At 33.8% G+C, this 22338-nt stretch overlaps 1 protein-coding gene and 1 pseudogene across 1 annotated transcript; both read right to left on the reverse strand.

Annotated features, from left to right (window-relative positions):
• Window positions 1-3149: 3149 nt before the first annotated feature.
• Window positions 3150-10470, reverse strand: LOC132270406 (ABC transporter G family member 41-like; annotated as a pseudogene).
• Window positions 10471-14540: 4070 nt separating this feature from the next.
• Window positions 14541-17863, reverse strand: LOC132271873 (receptor-like protein EIX2). The gene has a single exon (XM_059773374.1). It carries the CDS (start codon window positions 17767-17769, stop codon window positions 14584-14586), a length of 3186 nt encoding a protein of 1061 aa, XP_059629357.1. The 5' UTR covers window positions 17770-17863; the 3' UTR covers window positions 14541-14583.
• Window positions 17864-22338: the final 4475 nt, after the last annotated feature.

The following is a 22338-nucleotide window of genomic DNA, read 5'->3' on the forward strand; positions in this document are numbered from 1 at the left end:
AAAAGTATATTCTTTATCAACTCAATTAAAGGTTTTGGAGCTATTCAACAAATTAAGTTAATAAGTTTTGTTGTGTACAATCTGATCATTTTGTGACTGATTTTTATTGTTAAATTGGAAATTGCATTTTTGCTTAAGTAGATCATGTGCCAAAAACCTCATGGAGGCATTGGTTAAAGGTTTTCCTACCGGGCGTTGTCTCATTCCTAACAATTTCAGGTATTGTCACCTGAGATGGTGGATGTGGACATGCTAGCTGCTATCTATGATTTGCTTTCATTCTGAAAACCTTTGGATGGATGAAGCTTATGCGTATACCTCATGGTGTGAAACTGATAGTATAACCCATGCTTGGATTTGCTCTTAATGTGTTTATCTCTTGTTCTGCTGATCTGAGATGATAACATGACCCTTAGTTGTATATGTTCCTTTCACGTGTTTGAGATAAAAGTTTAGTTGTGATATGGTGGTTTGGGTTTTGATTGGAGTGGCGTAGCAGAAGCTTGGGTGATTTTACTTGTATATATATTTTTTTAGAAATTGTTCTTATTTGCTAAATAATCATATGGTTATGTTACTGGAAACACCATAGACTCTTTTCATGCTTGACATTATATTATGCAAAACAGGGACCTTTATTTTATTGGAAAATAATGTTTTTTATAAGGATCTGTAGAGATTCAAATGCTTTCAAATTTTAATCACAGCCTCCTTTATCCATCTAGTATTGCTCCATAATATTTTTATAAAAATCCGACAGTCCATGCTATCTATCTTTAAATCGCAGCTGGAAAACAGGGTTTTAATGGATTATTTGACCAACTTTTTGACACCTAATCATTACCAAAACTTCCAGATTTATTCTTTCGTAATGTACTTTCAAAATAAATTTAGTTTTCCCAATTCAGAGATCAAACGAATTTTCTAAAAATTTTGGAAGTATTTAAGATGCCCAGATTTTCTTCGAACCAAGTTCTGCTTATTTACTTCTCAAATCTGATTTAATTGGAAAATATTCAGCCTCCGTGAGTGGCTCAGCTGTGTTTCACTTTGAATCTAGTTTTCAAATCATTTTGGTTTGCTCAGTTCTGATTTAAAATGAATTTTCTATAATTTTCTGATTAACCACTACGCAGATTTTTGTTTGACGTTGTTTGGGACCCGATAAAATTGGTGTTTAACAGAGTAGCACAACGGGAGTTTGTTTGAGGTTATTAAAGTTTGTTTGGGACAATGAAGGGACTTTGGATTTGTAATTGGGATTATTTTTGGTAATTTTATTCGGACAATTTCCAAATCATGTTTTGTGATTGCCCCTAATTTCGGGTCGTTACAGGAACTGTATTGAAACGCCTGAATTTTGTGGAGTTCCTGTAACTTCTTCCTGTTTGAAAGTTACGTTATGGTCATTTGAAGTTTGGGCTGATCCTTGGAGGGGGTTGTGTGAGTACCAGCTAAGAAAGAAAGATGAAGTTTGGACTGATTTCTATAGCTTTCAATTAGGCTTTTGATGGTCCAATAGCTCCAAATAATCCAACACACCTATTTTGTATCAATATTGTTGCCAAAGCAAAAGAATTAAAAATACATTGCTTAGATGGTCTGCTTGGAGGACAAGACTAAAGATAGATTTTATATTTTCTATTATTTTGCACAATGTGGCTACTTTGAGACTCGGATCTGCATTCTCACAATTGTAAAAGCGAAGCTTTTACTGTTGAACCAAGCAATGACCCCTTAATATTTTAAGGGGTTATTGTCTTAAGAAGCAGTTACAATTTAATAATGCTTTTTCCATATTGAGTTACATATTAAGAGTGCTTTCTGTTGGTGATTTGCATTATGATGTAGGGCTACCAGTAGATAGGATGAACAAAAGGGTTCTGTTAATGTGTATAATCCTAAGGGTTGTGTTAAAAGGACCAAATCAATTATTTTGGTGCTTAAGTTCTTAAAATTAGTTAACTGGTATAAGCTCATGGGCAAGAGAAGTATGGCAAAAAATTTCATTTTCAGTCACAAAAATGCATAATAGTGCTTGTTATCTTCATTCTATTATTTTCAGTGCCATTGCACCAAGGAATTTACCTATCACTTTGCTGAAAAATATAGGGTTGTTAGATGGAATAAGATTAATTGGTATTCTCATTGCACCAAGGAATTTACCTATCACTTTGCTGAAAAATATAGGGTTGTTAGGTGGAATAAGATTAATTGGTATTCTCATAGATCTTAATAACAAGCTTATGTTAGACTCATGAAAATTGCTAGAAGACGTGTGGTGGTCTAGAAACATTTGCACTACGGCCATAGGATTTAGTGTAAGCTTAAGCTGTTAGAGAGGGTGTAACTTAAATACATAAATCCTTCAACACGCCCCCTCACGTGTGGCCTTCTTTTAGTCCAACACGTGTTTTTCAATTTTTTAATTAGGGTGACGGTGAGGTTTGAACTCGAGACCTTTGGCTCTAATACCATGTTAACTACCATCTACTCCAAGTTGTTAGAGAGGGTGTAACTTAAATATATAAATCCTTCAACATTTAGTTGTTGGCTAACATGTCCACTAAATTATTGCCTGGCAAAGATGTGCAGTCCCTTAACGCTCATAAGGAAATAACTATATGTATTTTGAAAAATATCTAAATAAAAATATAGTGCCAATTCAATTGTCTCATTTAAATTTTCTGTCTTATAAAAATTCAGCACTGGATGCTGCACATTTATTGGTGGAAACTTAGTGCTGGAAAGGGGAAATTGTTGGTCCTTTGCTCTGAATAAGGAACTTATAAATAAGTCATGTTAGTTGGAAATCTTAAAATTTGCATAATACACGTTGTTGTTCCTTTGTTCTGAACAGAAAACTTGGTTGTTCACAGTATTTCTGCATCTAATTTCTGTTTGTATGGCATTGCTTGTGGGTCACAAATTGTGAATTAGATCCTGGAAGCCTTTGGCATGCATGTTTGGTATACTAAAAATGCAACACAGTTCTCATATCGGCACATTATACATGCATGGGACTTTGGGAGGCATTTGTTTCCAAATACATGCTAGAAACAGATTAAGCATTTCAACCTTATCCATTGTTGTCGTTGATCTCAATGTGGACGTTACTGTACATGGAAAACCTTATATATTCTACTGTTGAAACCATTAAATCAATTCAGTTTTTAGAGTAAAACAACCTCCATATCACCCCCATATTTTTTGTTTTCTTTTTCTTTTTATTTTTTTTTCCTCTTTGGGTTTATATTTTGAATGTGAAGTTTTGATCACTTAGTTCATTTCTATTTACTATTTCTATGTTCGTCTCAAATGAGGTGTTGTCTTGTACCAAGTTGATTTTAAATCTACTCATTATCATTGAATTGTATACCTTTTGAAATAATTTTCGTGGTCTCACTAGTTTATTTTCATGTCATTTTGTCTCAATCACATATTTCTCTAATAATAAATGATTGAGGTGCACAATATTTTCTTACAATCTTGTACTCAAGTATAGTTTTCTGCACATTATTGATACATATATGCATAGAGAAGTTTATCACAGTTGAAAGTTCCATTACAACTTTAATAATCATGGGCATTACCTCCTCTGAAAGTTCAGCTTTGCTATGGAATATGCAAAAACAGATGCAAAGACTAGTGGGTAAGCAAAGAGAACTAATGCTACGATACCTAAATTATTTTTTTTGATACCCATAATAACTTTCTAAGAATGTATTGATTGCTTTACGTTCTCCGAACACTATTATTTCTTCATCTATATCTCCATATTGTGAAGTAAGAAGGCCTTTCAGGGACCAGGCTGTTGGGCAAATCCAGTAACACCAAGCCCACCATTTTGGAATTTTCTGTAAGAGAAAAAATATTAAGATAGTTAGACTAGTTGAAATTGAATTTTAATTATAATATGGAACTATAGACTCTTGTAACAGGTTTCTATCTTATTTGTTTTGAAATTTAAGATGGTTAGCATAATACTAGGAAAATACGTAGGCTGAGGAAATAATAATTATTTTCATCTTCAATTACTCATAAAAAAATATATATATTTTTACGACTTCAATTGGATAAAAAGGCATAGTTTTGCCTTCTAGACTTTTTGGCTTTGACATCATAAAAGTTTAATACATGAATGGTGTTGTAAGTGGTCAATTAATAAGTTGATAAAACAATTATCAGGTTCAAGAGAGTCAGAATTAACTTACTGGTCCTGGTATGATGTATCCTGCGAACAAATTCAATATGGTGTAACAGAAGGCTGCCAGTGCTGAAGCGACTTGGAAATTTGGGGTCAATGAAACAAGCATCATCCCAAGGTAAGTGAAGTAGAGCATTGTACAAAACATTGTGTAGAAGTACCAGAATACTTTGTCTACCGAGAGGTCGAAATTTATTGCTGGATATGTTATTATCACAAATAAAACTGCTTGAAGAAATATATATGGAATTTCAATAGTTACCTGCAATATAAGAAATATTATGTTCGTATGAAAATATGCAAATTTATTATTATTATTATTATTTTATAATAATTATTGTTATTACATGTATTTTATTATTTGTATTCTTGACCTTTAGAAATTCTAAAATATGCTTATGAACATTTTTGAACCTGTGCAAATGAGTAGGCCCATGAGGAGTACATTCCAGTGAACCTCTCTCTGTATACAATGATGCGCCCAGTAGCTATAAATGGTAGAACTGATGAACAGTTGCCTATTCCCAGGAATTGTACTAATATGAACATTGCTCCTAGGATATTGAACAAATCCTGTTCTCCATTTCTTCAGAACAAAGATAACAAAAATCAGCATTTAAGATGTTAAAAATATAAATGTGTATAATAGCAGGTTGCTGTAAAAATAATTAAAAAACAAAAAATTGAAAATGTAACTTTTATGTTGTGTCATGAAGAACTGGTCTGTGTTATCTCGGAATTTTGAAAGAAACTTCTTCTTTTTTAATCATATCTCCCCCTAAAACGAACAGTAATAGCAACGTACTGCCTGTTTATTGACATGTTATTATATGAAAATCAGTTGGATCTGAAAAATGATGGCTTTCATTTGCTTTCCTTTTTGCCAAATAAGTGCTCCAAATACCAAAGAAGCCATGGTCATAAATGTTAATCGCGCCAAGTTATATTTGGGACTCCTCCAATAGGTGAGGTGATGTTTCCAGAGACATGCTTTGAATTTTTTCAATCCATTTTGCGAAAAGCGAGTAGAGAAATGTAAAGCATTTGAACCTTGTGCTGGGCAGTTCAGTTCACTAACAAGTGCTTTGGTTTCCCTACATACAAAAGAACGTTATTACCTGATTTATTTATTTTTCTAGGTTTTCGTATATCAACCAATGTGAAAAACCAACATCTTAAAGAGTGTCAATGAGAGTCTCATAAATAATGCTTATGCTTACCGACATAGATGAGACTCTTTGTAGAGTTGGGCAAAGTCTAAACCATGTTGTGCTTCTGAAGATGTACTTGTAACCTCTAACATCCACGCAGGGATGTAATTTTTATGGATTTTGGCATTTCATCAATGCTCTGCCATAAAACACTCTAGTTCTTTAGTGATTATGGTTTTCTTTTCTCTGGGTTATGATTAAATGGTAGTTATGGAGTAGTTTGGTATAAGTAGTATATTTTCGTTATTGCAATACCACTTTTGTTCTTTATTAAAGGGAAGAATCAACCTGGGTGCAACTATAGAATTATTTGGAACAAAGAAAGCCATTGTCTAGTGTTAGTGTAATTTGCACATTGGCTGCTTTAATTAATATGGAGAAGGAAAACATAAAGTTAGAATGAGGGAAGAGGTGCACGTCATTGTTGCTTACCTGAAAATATTTTATAAGTTTACTTGAATGCTGCCCCAACTCTCCGGAATATATTATTTGTCCTCCTCTCTTCATTAAAATTAGCTGCAAAAAATAATAAATAAATAAATCAGATTTTTCCAATGATATTACTCTTATTTAGTAAGTAATAAATAATCGTATCTAGAAAAAAAGGCAAACCCAGTGCACGAGGGTTAGATGTACTCAGCCTTATCCCTGCATGCGGAGAGGCTGTTTCCTTGTTTCGAATCTGTGACCTCCAGATCACAATGGAGCAACCTTACTGTTGCGTCAAGGCTCACCCTCTAATCGTGTCCAAAATTGATTTTCTGTTCATTTGATCAGCTGGAGATACTGTAATGAGTACTAGTTGAGGTAAAAGTTGACTCATGTAGTAAATTGTCCCTACCAACTAATTTTTTTGTGATTAGAAACATGTAACTAACAACCTTTTTCAGTTTAAAGATATACATGACGCTATTCATACAACACTAGAGTGTGTGGGGACGATATCCCAAAATTAAGCACCGAACTTCTCTATTTTTTTTTGTGGTGTACCATGGTGACTCTATCTGTTTGCATATTTAGCATTTTAGAGATGTTGGAGGATCAAAGTGACTGTTATTGTGATGCTAATAATTTATCACAGGAGTAATTTTATTTTTATATACCGGATTGTTCTACTTAGTTACCTCATCAAATGCCTCAAATATGTCAATACTTGGCTGGTGAATGGTGCACACCACTGACCTCCTTGTCTTAACAATATTCTTCACTACTCGCATGACAATTGTAGCTGCTCTGGCATCTAGACCAGAAGTGGGTTCATCCATGAATATTATAGATGGATTTGATACAAGCTCTATAGCTATGGTTAGCCTTTTACGCTGCTCATTTGATAAACCACTCACACCAGGATAACCAACTAAATCATCTTTAATATCTTCAAGTTCAATCATTTGAAGAACATCAGCAACAAATTCCTGTAACATGCAAACGTTAGTGAATCATTCAAGTAAAGAATGAAACATTCAGATAAGCAACAGTTAGTTTCTTTTACCATAGGCTATGTTCTTCTTCTTCTTTTCTTTTATATCTAAGCGAGTTATACAAGGATTCATGTTAAATACTTATTGCAACTTGTTTCTTTATTGCATTAATGTTGGAAACTGCTAGTATATTCAATGGAAGTAGAGACATCTTACAGATTTTGTTCTTCGATCAATGTGAGATGGCAAGCGTAGCCAAGCTGAGAATGTCACTGATTCTTCTATTGTAATTTGTGGAGAATTTATGTCAGTTTGCTCGCAGTAACCTGATATTCTGGCATATGTGTCTTGGACTTTTGGGTGACCTCCAATTCTTATATCTCCTTTGATAACACCACCAGTTTTTCTTCCAGAAAGAACATCCATAAGTGTTGTTTTCCCAGCACTGCTAACCCACATTAAAGCTGTAAGAATTCCAGGCCTAAATGCTCCAGTAATATCTTGTAGAAGTTGTAGCCTTTCTGGCTGGATACCTTGCTCTCTCATTTTCTGTAACAGATGTATGAAAGAAACTTAATCAATTCAAGTCATATCCGGCAGTGTTAGAATTAGTCCTCACTGGATAATACAATTACCTTAGGAGTGTCAACAAAATATTGCACATTCTCGAACGTTATTGTCATTTGCTCAAACGGTAAAACCATCCCTGTTGCATTTATTGACTCTTTGTCCTTATTAGTCTGCTTAAGAACAAACGACCTCATCAATGTTATATGTAATAGTATTACCTTCAACTTCAGATAGCTGTTGAAACATACAACTACCTTCTTACCCATATTTTTGTTATACAATTAGTTTCTTACCTATTCCTTCTTCCACAGGAGTTTTGGAAGAATCAGCACGACGGCATTCTTTTTCTTGAGATATATTTCTGAGATTGTCTTTCCCTCTTATGTTAGAGAGCTTTTCATGAGAAATTATAGTCCGAGATCTTCCTGGAGCTGAAGACATTTTATTTTCAACTGATAAGGTTAGTGAATGAAGAAACCATCTATAACTTGATTCTTTTTTTCTTTCTAGTTAGTAATTGCATGAGAGGGAGATAAGCGTACGCTTTAAATAACTCAGTGCACAGGTGAATCCAATATTAAAAAGCATCCAAAATCCAACTAATGCTCCTACTGATATCCAATAAAAGTAACCACTTTAGTTTAACCCACGTTTTGTTAGGACTTGCTGGCCTATAGTAGCATTTGATGATGAAACCTCCTGTAAAGAGAATGATTGAATAAGCACTCACTGTAATGAAAACAATTGTATTGGTCTCTTCATTGATCTAGTCAACAAAATAACCAGCTTTTGCTTTTACCTTTTGCCACCTTGGGTCAAGGAATTCATTTACTGAAACACCGATCTCTGCATATGTTAATGGAGAAAGCCAGAAGGCCCATTTTAGCGAAGTAGGCAAAATGGCTGCATTGACAGAGACATATAATTATGTTAGCAGAAGTATCTACTTTGGATAGAATGGTCTTAAATGAAATCATGCTATGTCCTTACGTCGCGGAATAATAAAGCCACCAAATAAGAACATTACTAACAAGGAGAAGAGACCACAAGATGCACCGACAGATGGATTCTGAAACACGGATGCAACGAAACGGAAAAAAGATATTGCTACTTGGTGTAAAAGGAAAAGAAGAAGGAACTGGCCAAGAAACCTGTAGGCATATATAATGTTAGGACTTGGAGAGGGGGAATACATTTATTTGCATAATTGAATACCTTTTTAAAGAACATACCTTTCTGGTTCAGGACTGTAACCAATGACATAATAGCTGAGAGCAGTCCAAAGAAAAGCATCTAGAAATGAAATGGGATCTTCAGAATGGCTGCTGGAATGGAATAAGCCCATGCAGGGTAAAAGTATAAATCTCTTTGCTTGTAGAAGACAGAAGGTCTAGAAACAGTCAATGACAACTCTGTAGCCCCATTGGTCACGAGTCTAAAGAGGGCGTAAAACAGAGCTCCCATGTATAAATTTGCATGGACGACGTTAATATTCATTCGTGTACGTCTAAACACCGTCATTGTTATTAGTGCAATGACTACGAGCTGCATGAATAAAATGTTAAATAAGATGAATAAAAGAACTTACTAATTTCTCAGGCAAAAATCAGACCATTTGCACACTGATGCAACCCTACAATAACTTTCTGTCTTACCTGTGCGGATTTGAATATGTGAACGAATGAGTTGCGCTTCATAAGAAGCCATTCTCTACCAATGCATGCTTTGAATACTTCCCATTTTCCGAGAGAGTAAATGTTAAACGACAACGCATTTTTGTTGAACTCAGATTTACTGAAAGGTCGGGAAAGTTCTTCATCTAGCTTCTGCCCCACATGAAACTTTCTGAATATGTTTCCAAACTCTGCTATAGGGACATAATTGTAAGGTTGGTCTTTATAGTGCCAGTACTGTGGTTGATCCTTTTTGGAAACTACCTGCATGTATATAGAATCCTTTGGGTCAAAAGTAACTAATTTGTACATGTTATTGAATGAGTTGAACAGGAAACATACTTCTTGGAGGAACTCTGCGATGCCTTTCCTTGGTGGGCACTTGAAACCACAATGCTCAAAGAATTCCAAAACATTATTCCGAGGCCCATGGTATACAATCTTTCCTTCAGCCATCAAGATGATGTCATCAAAGAGATCAAATGTCTCAGGTTCTGGCTGAAGAAGTGATACCAAAATGGTGGATCCTGAAATGTGTGTCCACTGCGGAAGACAAGAAACAATCTGGAATGTGGTTGAACTATCTAGGCCAGTTGAAATTTCATCCACGAGGAGAACTTTTGCTGGACCAATTATCATTTCCCCTGGTAGGTGCACATAAAAAACTACTGAAAATTATTGTGGTGAAATGAGAGATTTTCATGTCAGGTGCGCCACAAATGATTCACTCTCATAGCTAACTCCATAATTTTTGGATCACTAGAGATCTTAATCTAATAGTTTTCCATTGATTATTAACGAGTGACTATCTAATGGGGACCTCGTGGTAAAATTTGAAATGTTAGAGCCTGCCTACCAACCTGTTGTTAACCGTTGTAGGAGATGTCTCCTGTGACCTAAAATGAAGATTTTACGAGAAAGATTTTTTTCTATAAGTGATTATGATTAATTAGAAAGTCTAACTTCGGACTTTTAACTATTTAAAGCTTTTTACTAAGTTTTGGATACAATGCAAGAATGTTGATTGTTTCTGTGAATTCTTTCTCACTATTAATGCTATATTTTAACTTTTGGCTTGTATTTTCTTTGATAGGGGTACGATAAATAAGGAGCAGAAAACCTTAAGAGTTTGGTCTAGTTTCCCTGCAAGTGCCATTAACAAAGTGGTCTTCCCACAGCCCGGAGGCCCCAGTAATAGTGTCAACCTGCCAAAAACTATGTTTACGTGAGGTAATTTTGTTTTACAAAGAAGACAACAAAGAATTAATTAGCGCTAATGACAACCTTGAAGGCTTGATGATGCCACGGACATCTTGAAGAATTTTGATCCTATTTGCATGAGAATTGCGTCCAACAATATTTGTGATAGCCTGTTCAACATTATACATCTGTTTTAGTGTCCAATAACCAACAATTCAGGTATAGAAAAATATGCTAAACTGTCAGCTTTGGATGTATTGCATTGCACAAAAACTGTGGTAAAAGTATTTTTCTTACCTAAACTTCTGAGTCATATAAGCAACTGAATTTTACTCACTTTCTAAAAACATTTTTAATAGTTATTTTTTCAATTCAAAGAACTGTCCGACAAACTGCTTAAGCTAAAAATAAAGTTGTAAGAGGCCTCTCATCTCTTTTTTTTTTTTTAAAGGATGTATCTGAAACTTGGAGACCAGGAAACGGAAAAATAAAAACAAATTACTGAACTTCATTTTTTAATGTTTGCCTTGGAAAGTTAAAGGGAAAAATATGAAAGAGAAAAGGGGGAATGTTTGTGACTTTGAATAGTTCTATTTTTCTTGTAGAACAACGAGGAAACACCGGAAGTTGTGAGGAAAGAAAATACAAATCTTCATGACGAGTTCTCATCTTAGGAGGACAAATCAAAATAATAAGAAACAAATAGTTAGAATAGCAACATGGTATCTAGGAACATTAATTGGTAAGAAGAATTAATTTATACAGTTGTAATGAGAATGTTTGTTTAAGTGATATGAGTGTTTACTTGGAATAGAGAATGGAAAATAAAGTTCATGTTTCTAACCCCATTCATAATGATGATGATGAAACAGAGTATTCTGTTTAAAAAAGATTAGAAAAAAGCGAAAGAAAACCACTTCCACTGACAATGCTTTTTAGGGTGTTCCATAGTGTTGGGAAGGGCTTCCCATGAACTACTTCACAGTCTGCTTCTACAAACAAATTCTGGCATCTCACTTCCACAGTGGGCAATTCCAGTCCAACTCTGAAGAGCGAAGGACAAATTCATTCTATTATATACATATTAACTGCATGTATGAACCTATTTCTTAACTAGAGACTTGTGATATATTGTATGATTTGTGCATATAAAAGACCAGGTTTTCTGCGCTCATAGCAAGTACCTATTTCTTGTACTAGAGACTTGTGATGGAGTCCTGCCTTCTAATCTAGGCATTAAATAACAAAGGCATACACTGGTTTATGTCCTTTCTATAATGGGTTTTGGAGTGTGACTAATTTTTTCATTATTATGCACAAGAGTCCTGCTGCTTCGTCCGAATTCGGCCCAGAAATTATTTAATTTTCCTATGCACAAAGCAGCTGCTCTCAAGACTTGAATTCGTGTTCTTGCACTTTTCAATTTGAGGCTTTAGCATTTAACCAAGTAATGACCCTTTAGTCTAATTATTGAAACAAAAAAAAATTGAAGGTACCGATCACAAGTTCACGTAAAGATAGGTTCACAATTAATTATTATTATTATTATTTTTTCTTTCTATGCAATATGCATGAATGACTATAACTATGACTACGAGTATGACTATGAATGAACAATATATTTAAGGGTAGAAATTAAAGGATGGACAAAATTAAATGATTCATGTTTTCCTGGCAATTCTCTCTCATTTTTCGTAACAACTGGTGATTATCTTGCTCGATTTTCTTCAAGAGCTTCTCAATGAATACATGCCGTTCTAGAGCTCCAAGGTTGGCGACGTCAATCGCTGCCTTACTCATCTCCCCTTCCTTGCCGAATAATCATGTTCTAAGTCGTTTGTACGTGGGTAATCTTTCAATTGCAGCCCACTGCAACTCTATTTCGTCGTCATTTTCTCTAAATGGCATTTCATCTGAAGTAAGATTACTATTATTACTCTTCAAACTGGATGCCTGCAGGTGACCAAAGGACGATCTGCTGTTCTTTTCCATCTGTGCCAGCTCTATACTGAGGAATTCTGTGTCATCTGATCTTTCGGTATGCTCTGCCATTCTCTTTTTTTCGTTGACTATATTATAATGTAATGTTGCTTCTTCGCAACTTTGAGTTGTACAGCAAAGGCATGCATTTATAGAATTCTGACTCCCATGTTGTTTGCATGTGTTAGTTTTCTATTGTGGCACTCTTCTCTAGCTGTGATTTTAATTGTGTCTGATTAGAATCTCATATTTTTTACTCATCAGCAGTTGAAGCGCGCCTTGTTATTTTATTAAACAAATAAATTTGTGATATTAATAGTGTAAACCCGTCGTCTGTATTTAATGGCTATTGTAAGGTGGATTTGATGAATGAATTGATCAGATTGCAGAACAGAATATATATATATACAAGGTGGTGATTGCAAAACAGACAATGTATTTGGTATGGTGTAATGGTGTGGAATCATTTTGCCTATACTCATAGGCAAAATGGCTACTAGCCTATTATGGATGCTTATTGTTTATTCAGCAGAGTTAATTTGCCTATACTTATAGGCAAAATGGCTACTAGCCTACTATGGATGTCTGTACGCTCATACATATATATATATATACACACACACACACAAACACACACACACACACACACTTATGCATGCAGTGATCTTGATTTTTTGGCAATTAATTAACCTTCGTTTTGTTCAATGTATGCTAAATTTAATGATCACATGACAGTGTTGTGGAAAATTTACTGCTTGAGCATGAGTTGTAGATCTATTTGTAGATGAGGAAGAATACTTACTTTTACAACTCATATTTGGATGGATTTGTGTGTCTGCACTCTCTTAGAAGCTCTCCGTATCTTGAACCATACTCACATGAGGTTTTGTCAAATTATACACAGGTAAATCATTTAACGTTTGTTATTTTGACCATTTCTGAGATTTGGCGACACTCCCTAGCCTTCTTTTTTCAACGGATAATATTGCCGGTCCTTTTATGAAAAATAGGGCATTACTGACTTTTCACACAAAGTCAAAATAATAATTGTTTAACATTCTATTAGTGTGTAATTTGCTCTAATATGAAAGTTCTTTGTAAATTTGTAAGTGACTCTAAATTTTATTGTTAAACGAGAAATGTAAAAATAAAATAAAAATGTGAATGAAAATGAGTTTGCATGCTTATTGCATTTTGGTTTGGATGTTACTAGGATACATATGCACACATAATTGAATACATGCATGTATTATATATAAATGAGTTTGAATGCTTGAGTCAATTTTAGAACTATTTTAAATGTCGAAGTGCCTTCAAAAGTGAGAAATTATTGAATGATTTTGGTCTATTTAACATTTGGTGGACTAATTTAATGAAAGTTTTTCAATCATGACACTTTATAATATATTAATATACTCTTGTAAATATATGTATATATATTTTGTTAATCTCGAAGTTTGTATTTAATCGGTCCTCCAATTGTCATCCAGTAATTTCTCCTTCAAAGTAACTAAACATATAGATATGTGGACTAAAATCATATTTATATATACACACACATATATTCAATTATTTTTCGATGTTGCTTAAGGAAAAGTCCATAAAATAAATAAAATAATAATAATAATTAAAAAAAAAAAAAAATTTGAAGTCGTTGTTTGAATATAAAAGCAGGCTCTTTGTCGAAATAATATTAAGATTAAATCTGCCTTTGTTCTTTTTCTCCTAACATCTTATATAGGTTGTATATATGGCACTGCATACACTTTTTATTTTTATTTAGTCTTTGATTTTCGCTTAGACCTAGAATTGGGTGATCTATTTTATATTCCTCATGGTTTGCATTTTTGTTAATAAATAATAAGATACCTTAAGAACAGATTGTCTATACTTGCTTTTTTTGTTTCTCAAGATTTGGTCTACTTTATACTTTAATAACGTACTTATTCAACATTATATTCATTAAATTTTTTATTTTTATTTTTTTATTTTTTTTATTTTTCTTGGTTTGTGAGTTTATACGAGATCTAAAATTACCGAAGAAAAAAATTAAAAATGAAAATAAAAATAAAAATAGATGCAGCCACATAATTTCCTTATTTACAGGCAAAAAGCAGTTAAAATATGTGTTTTAACTGCTTTCAATCTACTATGGCACTATTGGCTGAGAAACAAATGGCCTTTTGATGTTGAGTGCTACTGATGATAGGAAATTGATGCAAGAGAATGATGAAAGCATAATTCAATCATCTATGTATGCAGAAAATCACAGATTGCATTACAGATTAATAAAGATCACAATTTTTATTTATGTTGCTGTATCATCCACGTGAACATATAACGCTATGAAACCTATACCAGATATTATCCATGAACTGAAAACATACGAATCTCCATGACTTGTTAAACAGAAATGGACCAACTACACCCCAAAAGCCCACCACAAATCCTAGTGCCATACTAACATAGAACCAGTCCACTGCAAATCTATGGCCTGTTTTGTCTGCTCCATTTTCAATAGCACATGGTGTATCGTTAACACCGCAGTTGTTATTTACAGGAGGTCCACATAAACTGTTTCCAACATAACTGAATGCATCAAAACTTTGAAGTTGAGTGCTAGATGGTATTTTTCCACTCAAATTGTTGTAGGACAAGTTCAAGTAACTTAGGAGTGTCAAACTGGACATGCTTGGAGGGATTTCACCAAAAAGATGATTCATGGAGAAATCAATGGCTTCTAGTTGTTCCATAGCACCAATATCCTTTGGAATTCTTCCTGTCAAAAGATTATATGACAAATTTAATGAATGAAGCCCTCGGAGACTCGTCAATTTCTCAGGGATCTCTCCTGATAAATTGTTATCTGAAAAATCTATGCTCGTAACTAGTTGAAGAATAGTGCTATATCCCATCATTTGTCCTTTTATTACCAACAATGCATTCTCTAAAAAACCTTCAAAAGAGGATGAAGTGGTAGAATTAGGCCAGTATGACATTCTTCTGCTTGACTTTTGTTGTATGGCCATAGCGCTCAAATTCATGAAACATGCTGGTATACTTCCCGAAAAATTATTATGTGCAAGGTCCAAGATTTGAAGTGAACTGAGTGCACAAAGTTTCTTAGGAATATGGCTTTGAAACTTATTTGATCTTAGGATAAGAATCTTGAGATTTGAAAGCCTTTCTCCTATCCACGTGGGTATACTTCCTGAAAATTCATTTTCACCAAAATCAATAGCCACTAACCTTGTGCAATTTTGCAGCGACAGAGGTAATTCCCCAGATAGGCTATTGTTTCGTAAATGCAACGATTCGAGAAAATCTAGAGATCCCATGGAGCTTGGGATTTTGCCGCTTAGATTGTTATTTGCTAAATTTATGAACTCCAAGCTATTGCAGTTTGTCCAACAGTTTGGCAATTCTCCTGACAAAAGATTTCTTTCCAGATTAAGAAGTTGCAGGTTCTTAGATTCATCCATCTTGTAGCACAGAAATTGAGAAATAGTTCCAGAAAAAGAATTGTTCGAAAGATCCAGTGTCGATATATTTGACGACAAACGAGACAATGTACCATTAAAGTGGTTAGAACTTAAGTCAATCGCACTGAATGGCACAGATACGGCTAAAAACTCATCTACAATCTCACCATGGATATGATTGTGAGAAATATTTAAATAGGAAATCTGAGATGATAAGTTCCAAAACCACCTAGGAATGGTATCCGAAATTCCTGTATGTGATATGTCTAGAATCACTAAATTTTTCTGTGAGTGAAGCCAATGGGGAAATTGTGGACCTAACCGACATGACCTGAATGAGAATTCCCCAAGTTGGAATGGAGGAACCCAATTTGGACTAACATTCAAGAACAATTGATTCCCAGATCCATCAAGATACCTCAATCGTGTGAGGTTGGCAAAGTGGACTTTAGAGATGACACCTTGTAATGAATTTTGTGACACAGAAAAACTTTCTAGATGTGCAAGTTGGCCAAGACTTTCAGGAAGAGGTCCACTCAAATTATTGTTATAAAGATTTAAATTCTTCAGAGAATGTAATCTTCCCAAGGACACTGGAAGTTCACCAGAAAGAGAATTATGAGATAGATCAAGAGAGACCAATTTTTTAGATCTTCCAAGTTCAGGAAAATGGCCCCGAAGTTTATTGTAGCTTAAATCTAGAGTTTCTATTTCATCTAAAATGCAACTAGACAAAATGTTTGAAATCTCCAGTATATCACCGCTCAAGTTATTCTCGTAAAGTATGAGTACTTTCAAGTTGCAAAGATTTTCAAAGGATCTTGGCAATCCCCCTGTGAACAAATTCCATGACAGATCAAGATATTCAAGATGACTGAAATTAGATAGCCACTCAAGTATTGCAGAATTGAAAAGATTGGAGGACAAATCAAGGTATTCAAGGCGGCTAAAACTAGATAGCCAATCAGGTGTTGTAGAATTGAAAAGATTGGAGGACAAATCAAGATATCTAAGAGAGGTGATGTTTCTCAGACCACTTGGAATTGATTCATGTAAACCACAGAATCTCAAATTGAGATGATCAAGGCCACGAAGACTAAGCAGCCAATCAGGTAGGATGAAGGATTCAAAAGGGTTATCAGAAAGATCAAGGACGGCAAGAGAAGTAAAATTAAGAATATGTAAAGGAGGAAAGTGATGAATCCCACAATAGACCAAGTGTAACTCTACCAAAGAAGGGAGCATGTTGATTTGCTGCAACCAATCATGTGCTTTGCTGAGGTTCACGTTCTCCAGATCAAGGTGCTGCAACAAGGAACTACCAGAAATCCATTCAAGAGTGTGAGCATATAGATTGCCATCATACCAAACTCCAAGTCTGAGATAGTGCAAATTGGAGAGGTTCCCCAGTTGATGAGGAATCACTCCTTCAAAAACTCCATCAAGATCAAGGAAGTGCAACCCAGAGAGGTTTCCTAGTTGACTCGGGATGACACCTCCAAATCTAGCATAGGAGAGATTAAGATATCTTAAGCTCCCAAAGGAACCAATGAAGCTTGGAATCTGAATCCCATTAAAATTGTTGCCGCTAAGATCCAAGTAAGTCAGATGCTTCAAATCTTGTAAGGATGGGTTTAGCTTACCTCCCAGCATAGATGCTTCAAAAGCTTCATATTCATCATTACTTAGATATTGGACATTGAATATAGCGTCAAGAAAAGGATTTTGAAGGTGGAGCTCCTGGACATTGCCTGTTAAATTGTTACAGACAACTCCAACCCATTCGCAACAGTCCCCTCCTGATTGATCAGCAACCCATGAGAAGAGACGATTTGAAGGATCACTTAGATCTTGCTTGAATTTCAGAAGGGCTCGTCTTTCATTCTCCACGCAAACCACATGATGAGAGCTGTTGTTTCCACTACAAAACACCACAATTGTATCAAAAGTTAGTACTACTGAAGTAATCAGAAACACAATTGCAAGATTAATGCTAACATCTGTCATGGATTTTGCCATAGTCATGCAAGGATATAAGCAACAGCTAGTAACTAATACTAGCTATATCTATATATATGTTGAACTTATAATACTGTATCAAAAGATTTAATATATATTGAAGGTTTAGATTAAACTATAATTGCTAAAATCGTATGACTAAACTTCTTTTATTTATTTAAATTTTTTTTTATTTGAAGGTAAATGCTTTCAATAGGTGTACACATGGAAATATTTACAATTCACAATAGCAGATAATCTTTTAGAATGATGAAAATAATTTACAATTCTATAAAACTTAATCATAAAAATAATTTACAATTCTATAAAACTCTCTATTATTATTGAATATTTTCTACCGACAACAGTTTTTACGAGCTCTTTAATATACAAAATTTCAAACTCTCTCCAACATTCCAAAATATAAAATGTAAAATATGTGTGATTTGGTAAATTGCTTACTTGATTACGGTGTACCGAACGGAAAAACCGAAAGTAATTATAATCAAATATTTTTTTTCTTAACTCAAACCTTTAAAAGAATACAAAATGTGATTATTTATACATGTATATAATTCTCCAAGATACCTTTATTTTTCTTTATTCAAATTTTTTATGTAAAGCTTTGTACAAGCAATCAAAAAAGTTTAAAATACAATATGCATGTTTTTTTATAATGTTTTAACCGAAACAAATGAAGCCTTTTGTTTGATGTTATCAATTTGTAAGCTAGACAACAATATTTTAAACAGCCTTATTGTTTTCTAGTCATTTTATTAACATATTTAATATCAACAGCCAATAACTTCAACTGAAGCCAAACTGTGGTTTTTATTTTATTTTAGAATTTACTACTTTAATATTTTGCAATTGGGAATTTGGGATATAAGAAAATTGAGTAAATTTCACGTCATCTGATTTAGCTATCTTCGGTTTTGGAATTGGTGACACTGGAAATCAGTAGTTCTTGTTTTGAAAAATTCTTATGTTGATGCTTCATGTTCAAGCAGGGTATGTGAGTAAATTCACCTATCAAAAAAAAAAGTAAAGAAAGAAATTGTGGACAACTATTATAATTTGTTTTTCATTTATATTTTATTTTAAAGTTAAAGAGTTGTCCAAAGTTCTTGCAAAATCCTATTGGTACTACTAATTTTTCCCAAATAAGGTCCAATGGTTATGGAATAATTTTTAATATCTTGGTGACTCTTAATAAAACTAGTGTTTCACTATGGTGTCTAATCGCTTCACAGTAAGAGTGTTTCCTCATAATTTTTTCTTTTCAAATTTTCTATACACGTAATGTGATCGATATTTTCTGAAGCAATCTTTCTACAAAATTGTCAAATTCTCTTAACAAAATAGGCTCCATCGGGTGCTAGGGACGTAATTGTTATAGGACGATATATCTCACAATGGGATCCATATCACTCACTAGCTATTTTCCCTATTGCGCCAAAGACTTTGCAATTGCAAAGTCTTTGGATTATATATATTAGACGTGACCTCTTTGCCCTCTTTGCAGAAAGTCTTTGCGTGTGATGCGGGTAAAACGCTTCCATAATTCCACATAAAGTCTTTTGCGTGTTGTCCCACCAAAACCAACGAACACTTATTATTCCCCTCTTTAAACTCTATTTTGACTCTATTTCATAGGGCTTTGGATTATACATATTAGATGTGACCTCTTTGCCTTCTTTGCAGAAAGTCTTTGCGTGTGACGTGGGCAAAACGCTTCTATAATTCCACACAAAGTCTTTTGCGTGTTGTCCCACCAAAACCAATGAACACTTCATTAAATTATTCCCCTCTTTAAGTCTGTTTTGACTCTGTTTCACAGGACTTTTTGTACTCGTATTTCAAATTAGGCACAGTGCTTTAAAAAATACTCTCTTTCATGTATGAGGATTTGAGTTCCACCTACACCCATTAATAACTAACTAATGCAAAATGACCAATTAAAATGTTCAAATTTTGTTATCACACAAGCTTAACTAATCTTTTCATAACAAATACATTTTTTTTTTTTTTCAATACAAGGGCACGACTCCAGGATATGAGCTCCTAATAATTTTCTTTCAGTATTCGAGGGTGTTTTTATAACAAATACCTATTGTTCAGTAAAAGGGAAAATAAGAGGGGAGAAAAAACATAGAAAATAATACTTATCTATATTTTGTTGAAAAATGAATAATAAACTACTTAAATGTTCATTTAGAGCCCTCAAATTTTACTTATATATAATAAAATTTTAAACTTATTTTATTATTATTATTTTTTCCACACCCCTTCAAAGAATTATTAGTGCCTACCAAGATTCTATCCTGATTATTTATTATATTTATAAGTAGGTGGTTTCACTGAACAATTGGATTTGTTGGGTGCCAGTGATTAAAATCACAATGGTGTTTTTGTATCCATTTTCAATTTTGTGTATGAAGTTCATTCTAAAAATGATGTATTTTTATTTTTTTAAGGGTGGGGGTTGAGGGGGTGAAGGGATGTATGAGACATGCTATTATTTTAGTGGGTATTTGAATTATCATTTGCTTAGGCTAGAGAATTAAACACCACCACAGCCCGCGCGAGTGACTCAAAAGATAAGTAATCTTTTGGGACAAATTGTAAACTCTAATGTGTTAATTTCAACTCTAATAGAGTGCAAAATATCTGAACTTGAACGATGCACGTGATTATGCGTATTTAAATAAATAAAATAAAGTAAATAATAAAGTCAAACGTGTTAATTTTCACTTCCAATAAGATTCATCTCATTCATTGGCTACGATCTTTCCAATTGCACCAAGGTCTTCACAACTGCAAAGTCTACCCATATAAGTTAGATATGACTGCTTTGCCGAAAGTCTTTGCTTGTGACCCGGGCAAAACGCTTACATAATTCCATTTTAAGTCTCCATTGTTACACGGAATATAGATTTTAAGTCTCCATTGGCGTCTTAATTATGATTTCTTGGTTTGATATTGAAATTCATGGGCCAAAGGAAAATGAGATATTGATACAAGTGTATGACAACCTTTACCACTTCATTGACTTGGCTGGAAAATTGCTAATTCTATATATTATTATGTTCTGTTAGTGATAAACTTGGATTCATAGGTGCAAGGTTGGGAGAAAAACTTAATTAAGCAGGTTATAGCGAGGATATGGTATCACCAACGTATTAAATATTGTCATGTAGCGGTAGAACTCACTAAAATAAAATATTTTTACTTAGGTGACATGATACAATTAGTTGATCGCACAGACAACGAAGTATTAAAAGTGCAAGAAAATTTTTCTCCAAGTTGGGTGTATATGAGCATTTCTTGATTGGTTAGGACCACATGATCTCGAACCACTTAATAATTCAATCTTCTTATCCAAAACTCAAATTTTATTAATGAAATAGAACTCATTCTCTACTTACAGGTGTTAGGAACGTGATTGTCATCCAACGATATATCGATATTCCAATGAGATTCATCTCATTTACTCGTTACTATCTTTCTAGTTACACCAAAGTCTTCCCAATTTCAGAAAGTCTTTTTGCATGGTGTAGACAAAACGCTTCCATAATTCCATTTCAAGTTTGAAAATATATGGTCTTTGGATTTGCATAAATAAAAGGACCACAAACCCTCCTTTTTCATGTCCACCATTCCATAACTTGCATACTTCATAAGTTCCATGGAATATATATATATATATATATATACATATTTCATTTTAGCTTTCAGTTTAAGTTTTTATTCATACAGCCACTATTTAATAGGGCTCTTTATTACAATTTCATAATTTGAAATTGCAATTTGTGGGACAAAGTAATATGAAATGTGACAATGTGATAACTGGGATTTTAAAATTTTAAATTATATTTATTCCATAATTTTTAGTGATTTTATTTAATTTTAAATTGGAGACTGAATCAAGTTCAGTTTAGAATTTGAATTTGTTGCTATATATATATATATATATGTTTGTTGGGAGCAGGCTGGCCGAAGTGATAAGAAGGAAAATTAGTAATTGATTTAATTTTGATTTTTTATTTTGAGGTTATTTTAGTGGAGGTGTAGTTTGTGTATACAGTTTATATATATATATATATATATATATATATATATATCTTTGGATTGCGGCAATTGGAAAAGGAAGCAAAAATCAGAATGGTGATGGTGGTTTTTGGTGCGGGACCCACGAGATATTTTGTGGGTTTGATTTAGTTGGTTGTTTTCTTGTATATATATATATATATATATATTTGATGGAATGAGTGAAGAGAAGGGAGCAACCGAGATTTAGAGAGATGATGGCGGGACCCATGAATAGATTTCTTAGCAAAATTATTGCTTTGGTTTGAGTTCTCACGTGGCTTTGTATGAGAAAAATGGGCAAGTTGGCCGAATGGAATAATGAGAAATGAAGGATAAGAAAAGAAGGAAGAGAGAAGAAATGATGAAGGAGAAAGAAAGTGGGTGGCGGGATTCACCAAAATGATGCTTCCTTGATTTGTTTTTTCTTTGTCTATATTTAAGTGAATACAATGACACAAGAGAAAAAAAATTAGAAAAAGACAGAGTGAGCTGGGAGTGCACGGA

Source organism: Cornus florida, unplaced genomic scaffold, assembly GCF_030987335.1.
Source record: "Cornus florida cultivar Cherokee Brave unplaced genomic scaffold, ASM3098733v1 CherokeeBrave_3.0.0_Hap2_Chr08, whole genome shotgun sequence".
Taxonomy (NCBI): Eukaryota; Viridiplantae; Streptophyta; class Magnoliopsida; order Cornales; family Cornaceae; genus Cornus; species Cornus florida.

Bases quoted from the DNA above. Each gene is read 5' to 3' on its own strand.
- LOC132271873 (XM_059773374.1), bottom strand. From the start codon at position 17,769: ATGACTATGGCAAAATCCATGACAGATGTTAGCATTAATCTTGCAATT.